Source organism: Phacochoerus africanus, chromosome 6, assembly GCF_016906955.1.
Source record: "Phacochoerus africanus isolate WHEZ1 chromosome 6, ROS_Pafr_v1, whole genome shotgun sequence".
Taxonomy (NCBI): domain Eukaryota; kingdom Metazoa; phylum Chordata; class Mammalia; order Artiodactyla; family Suidae; genus Phacochoerus; species Phacochoerus africanus.
Window position 1 is genome coordinate 53,171,293 of NC_062549.1, and position 11,792 is coordinate 53,183,084.

The 11,792-nt window shown below is 35.4% G+C and overlaps 1 protein-coding gene across 1 annotated transcript; it reads right to left on the reverse strand.

Annotated features, from left to right (window-relative positions):
• Positions 1 to 10,623: 10,623 nt before the first annotated feature.
• LOC125128805 (40S ribosomal protein S29-like) lies at positions 10,624 to 10,926 on the reverse strand. Its single transcript, XM_047782956.1, has one exon. The coding sequence runs from the start codon at positions 10,893 to 10,895 to the stop codon at positions 10,725 to 10,727; it is 171 nt and encodes a 56-aa protein (XP_047638912.1). The 5' UTR covers positions 10,896 to 10,926; the 3' UTR covers positions 10,624 to 10,724.
• Positions 10,927 to 11,792: the final 866 nt, after the last annotated feature.

An 11,792-nucleotide genomic window follows, 5' to 3' on the forward strand; every position in this document is an offset into this window, starting at 1 on the left:
CTATATCTTGGCTTTTTTTACATACTCATAAAAATTCCTTTAAGGTGGGGGATGAGGGGAAGAGAAAGAGAAAATGACAACATGCTATGGTACAACCTGGAGCTAAAGCATAGACATTTATTTTATTTTATTTTATTTTTTCTTATTTTTTATTTTTTTTGTCTTTTTGCTATTTCTTTGGGCCGCTCCCGCGGCATATGGAGGTTCCCTGGCTAGGGGTCCAATTGGAGCTGTAGCCACCGGCCTACGCCAGAGCCACAGCAACGCGGGATCCGAGCCGCATCTGCAACCTACACCACAGCTCACGGCAACGCCGGATCGCTAACCCACTGAGCAAGGGCAGGGACCGAACCCGCAACCTCATGGCTCCTAGTCGGATTCGTTAACCACTGCGCCACGACGGGAACTCCATAAAGCATAGACATTTAATGTGCAGTGCTTGTAATAAGTCTCTCTTAGATTGCATGACCATAATTATTACAGGCAAGAAGGAAGCAGTGTAGTCTAGTGGGGAGAGATAAGACTCCTTTTGTGCACCTAATCCACAATGAGATGCATTAAAATATTCATTACTCTACAGGGTTGTATTGTGTCAAATGAAACAATCATAAAAAAGAGCTCAGGGAAATAAGAGGCAACATGGTGCACAGAAGGACTTTGTTCAAGGAACAGGCCGTTATTAGGTAGTAACCATTGGTCACCTGGTCTACCCACAGTGACCTAGTATATTCTTGCTTGCAATTTTCACCTGGTTCACAAAGTGTTCTTTATTAATGCAAGGATAAACATTGCACATATTATTTAAAATTCTACTGGGAAGAATTGGTTTGTGGAAAATAATTGGTCCATACCATTAATATTAGCAAATACATTGAAAAAAAAGCAAACAATACATCCAATGTGAAAATATGCCTCCAATTAAAATCCCTACTTAATAATATATCAGTAAAATTTATGAAATTCAGTGACAAGTGAAATTCAGCTCTGATGAAAGAAATCAGAATGGTGACTACCTCTGGAAGGTATAGACCAGAAGATAGCTATTGTTACAGAACATTTTTTATGTCTTAAAATGGATAGTTACATACAAAGGTGAAAATTCATTGAGTGGTACTTTCAAGATATGTGAATTTTGCTGTGTGTCAATAACATCTTTGTCCTGGTTCTATTCTTACCATCTACTTCTTGACAACACATTCCTATCTCCTAAAGATCTTTGTCTATGTCCCATTCTAGTTGGCCTCCTGATGATCACTATCACTTAGAACTGATTGTTTCTTTGGAAAAAATACTGACTATTTCCATGTTGCTGCTAAACATAAACATGCTTTAGTGCTACTTGAATAAGTCAGTTCTACTTAGTGAATTTTAGAAAGGAATTGATAAGTGTAGTTCTGACTACCTTTGATTTGAAAACTAGGAGTTCCCGTCGTGGCGCAGTGGTTAACGAATCCGACTAGGAGCCATGAGGTTGCGGGTTCGGTCCCTGCCCTTGCTCAGTGGGTTAGCGATCCGGCGTTGCCGTGAGCTGTGGTGTAGGTTGCAGATGCGGCTCGGATCCCGCGTTGCTGTGGCTCTGGCGTAGGCCGGTGGCTCCAGCTCCGATTGGACCCCTAGCCTGGGAACCTCCATATGCCGCGGGAGTGGCCCAAGAAATAGCAACAGCAACAACAACAACAAAAGACAAAAAGGCAAAAAATAAATAAATAAATAAAATGAAAACTGCCCATCTCTGTTTTGAGTTTTGTGAGTTTAAGAGCAGTTATATAAATTGTAACGTCTAAAGGTAGAGAAAAATTTAATAACCTGAATTCTAACTGAGGGTCTCCTCAGGAGTGCTAGAACAATGTGTGAAGTTACCTTCTAGAGTCATTCCTCCAGATTCTGAGCCTAATTTGGGGTTTTGCTATTAACTCCTTAATGTCCTCAGGCATGGATTCGATATCACTGTGTAGTATTAACTACTGTTATAAAACTACAGAGCACCTGGTGTTTAGGATTATATAAATTATACTTCACAGACATAGTTCTTTATTTTTTGGGGGGCAAAATCCCAGTTTACATTTCTAATAAATGACATGCAGGTGGGTAAAGTTGATTAATGTCTCATTCCAACTACCTGTGCATGGATTCTGTATTCAGTAAGTTAGCTGTGGCTCACTTCTTACTTACTTGCCTACTCTAAAACAGTGGCAGAATAGGATCAAGGCTGGATGATGAGGTCATCAGTCTACTTGTATGCATTAAAAAATAACAGTAATAAAAGCATTAGTAGTAAATTTGTAGTTCATGTTCCTTGATTATTTGCTCTGTTCAGATACATTTCTGGGAGATTTACATAAAGCCACATCTATTGAACACCAACCAACCAACCAACCAACCAAAAAAGCTAAATTCTGTTATGAGGTAAGTAGCATTATTAAACTTGTTTTCTAAATTAGAAAATTGAGACTAGATGTTATTCAATTTTTCTAAGGACACACACAAAATAACAGAATTTAAAACTCTAACTTATTCTATTAATTAGGCTTTAAGAGTATATTATAGTCCTGACAAATATGTGATAAAATTGAGTGTAATTTTAAAATGAATTGATGTTTTTGATTACCTATGCGATCTCCTTAAAAAAATAGAATTTGGAGTTCCCACTGTGGTACAGTGGGTAAAGAATATGACTGCAGCAGCTCAGGTCATTGAGTGGTGTGGGTTTGATTCCCTCCTGGCACAGTGGGCATTGTCACAGCTAAATTACATAAAAGATATATATCTAGTGAATTCTAATTATATAATTAGAATTATATAATTAGAAGTATTCTAACAATTACGTATAGAATAATTTATCTTGGAGGTACTATATTTTAAACTTGTTGATGACTCTAATTCTGTGACCTATAATTTCTTTTCTGTAGTAATAATTAGGTACTTGGGATATTAAGATTCCACCCATGTTATTTCAAATGATATCACTAAAATCCATGTGAGGAAGATAGTATTTTTTTTTTTTTCTGGAGGAAAGAGAAAACATAGCTTTAATTGCCAGGTAAAGAAGGGAACACAGCCCACTAGTGCCTCAAGGACTGTGCCCCCCTTGGAGGGGACAGTGAGGAGTCTTACAGTGTTTGAGGAGCAGGGCATGGTCAGTTCATGGACACTTTCCTGACTGGTTGGTGGCAAGGTAATTGGAAGTCAGCATCATCAGCTTCCTGATTCCAACCAGTCCGGGGTCTACCTGCTTGTGGGCAGCGTACGGTTGACTTCTTCCACCCAGTGGGGGCGTCAGAACCTGCAAAACAGCTCCAAGGACATGGCAAGGAATATTATCTATAGTCTTTGAAGAAGAACTAACTAAAGGTCCTTGACTTTGTCCAATGGCTAAACTAAAGTCTTGCTTGACGGTTTTCCTTTTCTCTGTATTTTCTCACTTCTTCGAATGAATCGATTCTTGACTAAAAGTTTTTTTCTATAGAAAGAGAAAAAGGCAGGCAGAGGACATGAGTGGGGGTCCACTCTGGCAAGACCTCACAGGGTCCTGCTCAGTTACACAATCAGCCACAAGCGACTGTTTCATCTGGTGTCAGGGCATACCAGGAGCAGCCAGCTCTGGGAGGGGCAGCCCTGTCTCCTTAAGGGGCCGATGCCGCAGGACCTCTTCCTTAGGCTCCCAAGAGGATTTCAGCCCTGCAGGGTTTTGCCTGACCACTTTGGGACCTCAGCCACTGCACTACACTGTTCCCGAAGCCTGCCTGTGGCTGCTGAGCAGGGACAGTTCCCCTGTGTCTGGGGCACGTCTGGATGCTTGATTGGCCTTTTTGTCTCCCTGTGCCTTCTGATGTCACAGAAATTTGGCTTAGAGGCACTAGCCAAGGTGTCACTGTCTCCAGGGCCAGGCTAGTTCTTTCTCTTTTTTCATTTCTTTAAAAAAATTTATTGAAGTATAGTTGATTCACAAGGTTGTGATAATTTCTGCTGTACAACAAAGAGATTCAGTTATACATGTACATACATCCATTCCCTTTCACATTCTTTTCCCACATAGATTATCACAGAATATTTTTTTACGGAATAAAATACATATATTTAAATACAATTACATTCAGACAGATTATTATATCATGGATCTTAAGAAACAGATTAAGTGTCTCCCTCTGGAGAAGTGGAATGGAAAATATGCTGAGACAAATAGGAAATTTATTCTATGCTTTATCCCATTTTTTATGGTTTTCATCTTTACTATTTAGTATTATCTATTACATTTCAATTTTTCTTTAAAAATTAGCAACATATTAAAATTGTGTATATTATGCAACTAAAATTTATTAAAAAAAAAGCAAAGATAGTATTTTTGTCTAAAATTTGCTAATAGGGAAAACTCAGAGAGGTAAAATGGCTTGACTAACATCAAAGGACTAGCCAGTAAAAGATTTGGGGCTCTTACACAAGGCCGCTAGTGTTCAAAAGATGAACTTTTTATATACAACATTCTATATTTAACTCACCCTAATTCCCAGCTTCATTATATTTCATGCACCTATAAGATGCTCTTAAAATAATTTTGTTCATCTTCAAACTATATTACCTAGCACAGTGCTTGGCACAACATATATTTATAAATATTTGATAAATGAAAAGCCAGAAAGATGATTTACTTCCTAGATCTCTAGATAATTTTTCTATTTCCTTCTTTATTGAGAACGGCCATTCCAAGCTCTTTGTAGACATATATTAGTCACTTACTTTGTTTAAAGTTACAATTTTCAATGAAATGTGATACTTAATTTTATGCCACTCAAAATGACAAAGCTAATTTTGATGATAGAAAATCTTTTCATTTTTATGACTGAGTAGTATTCCATTGTGTATGTATACCACATCTTCCTAATCCAATCATCTGCTGATGGACATTTGGGTTGTTTCCATGTCTTGGCCATTGTGAATAGAGCTGTGTGTGCATGGGTCTTTTTTAAGGAAAGTTTTGTCTGGATACATGCCTAAGAGGGGGATTGCTGGATCATATGGTAGTGCTATGTATAGATTTCTAAGGTACCTCCATAATGTTCTTCATAGTGGTTGTACCAGCTTACATTCCCACCAACAGTGCAGGAGGGTTCCCTTTTCTCCACATTCCATCCAGCACTTATTATTTGTGGACTTGTTAATGATGACTATTCTGACAGGTGTGAGGTGATATCTCTTGGTAGTTTTGATTTGCATTTCTCAGGGATGTTGAGCATTTTTTAGTGTGCTTGTTGGCCATCTGTACATCTTCCTTGGAGAAATGTCTATTCAGGTCTTTTGCCTATTTTTCCATTGGGTTGTTGGCTTTTTTGCTGTTGAGGTGTATTTGTTTTGTATATTCCAGAGATTAAGCCCTTGTCAGTTGCATCATTTGGAACTATTTTCTCCCATTCTGTAAGTTGTCTTTTTGTTTTCTTTTTGGTTTCCTTTGCTGTGCAAAAGGTTGTCAGTTTGATTAGGTCCCATTGGTTTCTTTTCACTTTTATTTCTGTTACATTGGGAAACTGACCTAAGAAAATATTCATAAGGTTGATGTCAGAGAATGTTTTGCTTATGTTCTCTTCCAGGAGTTTGATGCTGTCTTGTTTTATATTTAAGGCTTTAAGCCATTTTGAGTTTATTTTTGTGCATGGTGTGAGGGTTAGTTCTATTTTCATTGCTTTGCATGCAGCTATCCAGGTTTCCCAGCAATACTTGCTGAAAAGACTGTCTTTTTCCCATTTTATGTTCTTGCCTCCCTTGTCAAAGATTAATTGACCATAGGTGTCTGGGTTTATACCTGGGTTCTCTATCCTGTTCCATTGGTCTGTATGTCTGTTTTGGTACCAGTACCACACACACAGCCATAAAAAAGAACAAAATAATGCCATTTGAAGCAACATGGATGGAACTAGAGACTCTCATACTGAGTGAAGTAAATCAGAAAGAGAAAGACAAATATCATGTGATATCACTTACATCTGGAATCTAATATATGGCACAAATGAAACTTTCTGCAGAAAAGAAAATCATGGACTTGGATAACAGACTTGTGGTTGCCAAGGGGGTGGGGGATGGAGCAGGATGGATTGAGAGCTTGGGGTTAATAGATGCAGACTATTGCCTTTGGAATGGATTAGCAATGAGATCCTGTTGTGTAGCACTGGGAACTATGTCTAGTCACTTATGATGGAGCATGATAATGGGAGAAAAAAGAATGTGTACATGTATGTGTAACTGGGTCACCATGCTGTACAGTAGAAAAATAAATAAATAATTAAAAGGTAAAAAAACAAAATGAAAATCTTCCCAGGGATCTATCTTTGAATCTTGCCCAAAAGAAAAGGGATGATTGGAATGACTGTGTTTTGGCTGACTTTGTCCATTACAGTGAGAATTTTCCTACCAGTTTCTTAAATAAAACACTATTTAATCTGAAAATAAATTAGGCAATGGCTGGTTCAATAACATTCCAAGTTAAAATAACGTGTTTTCTATACATTCTCAGTGATAAGGTGACTTCAACGCACTTTTAAAACATGAAAAAAAAATATTTACAGTTGATCCTTGAACAATGTGGAGATTAGATGCACCAACTCCCATGCAGGAGAAAGTCAGTGTGCAACTTTTGACTCTCCCAAAACTTAACTACTCATTATCTACTGTTGATTGAGAGCCTTATCAATAACATAAACAGTTGATTGACATATATTTTGTATGTTATATGTATTATGCACTTCATTCTTAAAATAAAGTGCAATAAAGTGAGCTGGACAAAAGAAAATGTTTTAAGAAAATCATCAGGAAGATAAAATACTTTTACAATATTGTACTGTATTTATTGATAGTGTAAATTTATGGCATCTATTTATAAGATGAATAGTCTATCAGTTTCTAAATCAGTACTGTCTAATACACTGTAGATGTTCTACATATCACTGACTGTAGACATCAAAAAAAAATGTGCTATTACCTGGTTGCTCAGCATGTTAAGGATCCTTCCTGCTTTATCACTGCTGTGGCTCAGGTGGCTGCACTGGCATGGATTTGATCCCTGTCCTCAAAGCTTCCACATGCTGTGGGTGTGGCCATATTTATTTACAGATAGAACAATTTATGCATTGATAGAATCAGTGATATGATTGCTTTATTGTAGCATAGTAGAATTGATATGATTGCTTCATAGTAGCCATGAATATACACAAATCAATAAATCATTATATAAATTTTATAGACTACAGTTGGCAGTAATATTCATATTGCAGTATTGAGAATTTCAATACATTATCGAAAAACACCTGTGATGACAGGCTGATGTGTAATTTCTTCAATTACGAGAAAGAGAGCTAGGTGGTTTGTCTGTGAGTTTTTACAAATTGTCTCAGATCTCCATTTTTTTCAATATTTTTACTGAGACAAATTCATGTGTAAGTGGATCCTTGCAGTTCAAATTTGTGTTATTCAAGAGTCAACTGTACAAACAATAACTCAGAAATGACTCCAAATCTGCCATAGCAAACCACCTAATTCTTTTTTGTGTTGTTATAGAATCTAATTATTTATGAAACATATTAAACATAAAAATCACAGTTTTAATTAAATAAGCAAAGTTGGAAACTTTGTCTTCCATTACTAATTACATGTTCTCTTATATACATGCCATTACTTATACAGTAAAGTTTTTATAACCACATGCTATCTCTTTCCATTTTACATTTGAGAAAAAAATAAGGCAGTAGGAGGAGAGTCTATATAAAATGGTTCTAAATTTAAGTAAGAAGAAATAAGATTGTAAAAGCACAGCAAGTGGTGAGAATCTTTCAGATTTCTAGTAGTATAATATTCTTTTTGGCTCTGGAGCTGGTAATTTACATTTTCATTCATTTATCTTTCCTTCAAGGAGGAAAAGATTTAGAAGGAGGTGACAGACAAGTTAACAGATAATTACCAGACATTGTGATAAGTGCTTTCATACAGAGAAGCAATTTGAAGTGCTATTTGGTTTAGCAAATTGCTCTTACGCATATCACACCATCTAATGCTCAAGGTAACACTCCAAGTAGGCAGAGTACATATTACCCACAATATCCCTTTTTTTGCAGTTGAAAGCTGAGGTTCAATGAGTTTAAATTAATTTTCCTGAAATTATATAATAAAAAAGGTTTGCAATGGGAACTTAAAACAGATCTTTGACTTGTAATGCTGTGGCCAATCCAGTGGGTATATCTGTCTTGGTTAATACTCCTTAATAATCTTGGGCTTCAAATGTATGTCCAAGTAACTGGGAGGTGGGTTCAAACTATATTTTCTGCTGTGAAGAATAGCAGTCTAGGTAGAAAATGTAGTTATTAAAAAAAAAAAAAGCAATAATGGTACAATGAGAAAAAAGTATACGGAAAGAATATGCAGCTGAGTTCTAGTTAATACTACAAAGATCTTGGTTCAATATCATTATCAAATGAAGTGTGTAAGACTTAACCATATATTTATGGAGACTCTGACAGTATATTAGGAAATAGAGTGGAGAAATGATATATTTAACTCATGTAAGACAAGAATACAAAAGTAAGTCTTTGAGCCAAAATTAATTGAGCAAAGTATCTGTTTGTAGAAAAATACTTTGGAATGCTACTGAATAAGAATCAGGCATCTATTACAGAAAAATCCATAAAGCTTTCAAATAAACACCTAGCTCAGTAAATAGGATGCTGCATTTTATTGGGAGAAAATAGAGCACAATTCTAGACAGAAACCATTACTTCACTGGTTAGAATCCTCATATATATGTCACATAAGATGTCAGTATTATATTTCTTGCATAAATCTTCTTTTCCTTCCCAAATAGATTTCAGGGTAAAATAGATTTTAGGAAAGGTCTTGCAGTTTAGGGGTTATGTCTTCTCTATTTTGCTAGGTATTAACATGTTTTTACCACTTTCAGGTGTTCAAGATATTTTGATTAAATGAAAGTCCAGATTATTAAATATGTTTGTGGATTCTCTGATGAATCCTAGAGTGATTATACAGAATATTAACCTGAATTGGGAGAGATGTGATTATTCATTAAAAATGCATGCTCTCTGTGATCTAAATTAAGCATTCTTATTAACAGGACTTTAAAGGAAAATTCAAAGTGGAATGCAATATTTAAAACATGGGAGAGACCTCATACTTTTTTATTGCTTACTCTGGAGCAGGCACTGTGCAAGGTTTATATTTATCTCATTTAATTCTCACACAATTGATGTGAAACAAGGTACTAGTTGGAATTAGTGGAAAGCAATAGAGGTTGACTATGCTTAATTTAAACAGAAATATAACTTATTGTAGAAATTAAGATGTCTCATAGATTTTCTGCAAAGTGTGGAGAACCACACTCACAAAACAAGAATGAGCAACTGAGAGGGGCAGCCAGATATGGTCACATTTCTAATGGTACATATGGAAAGAACAGAGACTTAGAGCTCCAACCATTGCACTACCAGTAGAGGATGCTGTTTATTGCTGGCTTTGTTGCTGTTTTGCCTCTGAAAATTTTCTTTATTGGCTGGTGTCTCTGTGGCCATAATTAATTCTCCATTCTCCCTACCCTGTTTCACATCTTAGAATATGTGTTAAAATCCTGGGTGTTTGGAAGCAGTTGGCTTATCATTGACTATATGTTCATTCCCTAACAAACAAAGGAGAAGAGAAAGTGAAGATTTGATCTTTTTATTTCTGCCTCTTGGCACTACTCATATTATGGGATATCCAAATCCAAAGTTGGGGAAATATTAAGTAATAAAAAAGTGAAAGTGACAATTGCAAGTACATATTTTTTTTGTTATTTTATAGGTGAGGAAAAAAATTAAGATGCCCATCAAGGTGAAAAAACAAAACAAAACAAAACTAGTAAGTGGAAAAACTACATTCTGAAATAGAATCTTATCTAATTTCAGAGATTAAATGCTATTGTGCCCTTGTCATAATTGTAACTAAAAAGCAATACTTTTAAAATAGCATCAAATCACAACATTGTAAATCAACTATTCTTCAAAAAAATTTTAAGGAAAGAATTAAAGTTTTAAAAAATAGCATCAAAAATTATAAGGTTGGTTGTGATGATTTTTGTACACCTATAAATGTAAAAGAATTCATTGAATAAAAAAATAAAACCCATAGACAAAAAAAAATCATAAAGTTGAGAGGTAAATTTAATGTCCTAGGGTAAAAGCTCTGCACTGAAAACTAATATTGGTGAGAGAAATTAGAGACCCAAATAAACAGAGAGGTATACTATGTTCATGGATTGGAATATTCGATTTTGATGGCATGTTGTACTATTTCTAGATCCAATCCAAACTTTAATATCACAAAAGTGTGATATTTTAAAAGAAATTTATGAAGTTTTTCTAAAATGTACATGAAAATTTTCTATAAAGGATTTAGAATAGCCAAAATAATTTAGAAAAAAAAATTGAGACATATATAACCAGATTTGACTTTTATCATACAGCTATATAATTTTATAATTTTATAATAATAATAATAAATCAATTGACCAGATGAGAAAATCCTGGCAGACTTATAACACATATGTTCAATAGATTTTCAGACAATGATCCAAAGCAATTCAATGGAGAATGACAATTTTTTTTTTTTTTAGAATTTTTAAATGTTTATTTTATATACAAAGAACTAACATTGTTTCTGCATAAGGTGGATGTCCTGGATGACCCATTCAAGGAAGCTTAGTCCAACTTGATGAAGCCAATATCCTTCGTGTACTGGCGGAAGCACTGGCGGCACATATTGAGGCCATATTTCCGGATCAGACCGTGCCGGTTTGAGCAGACTCGGCAAGAGCGAGAACCCTGACCGAATTTTCTTGGATGGCTCCAGTAGAGCTGCTGGTGACCCATCTTGCTCTCTCGGCTGCAACGAGGCAAAAGGCGGAGAATGACAATTTTTAATAAATGAATCTGAATATTGAAAAACATAAAAGGCAGTATTTAACTAAAAACATTCACACATAGTAATATGGTATGCGTCATAAACCTAAATGTAAAATCTAAAGTACATGGGATCCCAAACCAAATACGGGGAGGAGAGTAAGTATTTTTGTGATCTTGATGTAGGTGAATAATTTTCACACAAGACCCTGAAAACTGTGGCCATAAAATAAAAAGCAATACATTAGACTTCACTTTAAAAGCCTTTACTCTTCAAAAGATATCATTTGGAGTTCCCTGGTGGCTCAGCAGGTTAAGGATCTGTGCTTGTCACTTCTGTGGTGCAGGTTGAATCACTGGCCTGGAAACTTCTGCATGCTCCAAGTTCAGCCAAAAAAATAAATAAATAAAAGATATCATTAAAAAAGTAAATATTCAAGCCACAAGCTAAAGGAAATATTTATAATACATAGGCATAGAAAATGAATATATATATATATTCTAAATAATATACCATATAGAATATATCATAAGACAATACAACTCAAAAATATATGGCCTCATGCACCACACACAAAAACAGTGGGCATAAGGCATTTAGATATATGAATGGGCAATAAGTATATTAAAGAGTGCTCAATATTATTAGACAATAGAGAAATACAAATTAAAACCATGATCCAAACCCCTATTTACCCACTGTGTAGGAAAAATTATGAAAAGGTTAACATTACTTGGTGTTGCTGAGGTTGCGGTGCATTTGGGTTCCTGTACATTGCTAGTAAGGATGGAAAATGTTTAACTTTAGAAATTAGTCTAGCATGTTTTTTTTAAAAATTAAATATATACCTACACTGTAACCCAGAA

Bases quoted from the DNA above. Each gene is read 5' to 3' on its own strand.
- LOC125128805 (XM_047782956.1), bottom strand. From the start codon at position 10,895: ATGGGTCACCAGCAGCTCTACTGGAGCCATCCAAGAAAATTCGGTCAG.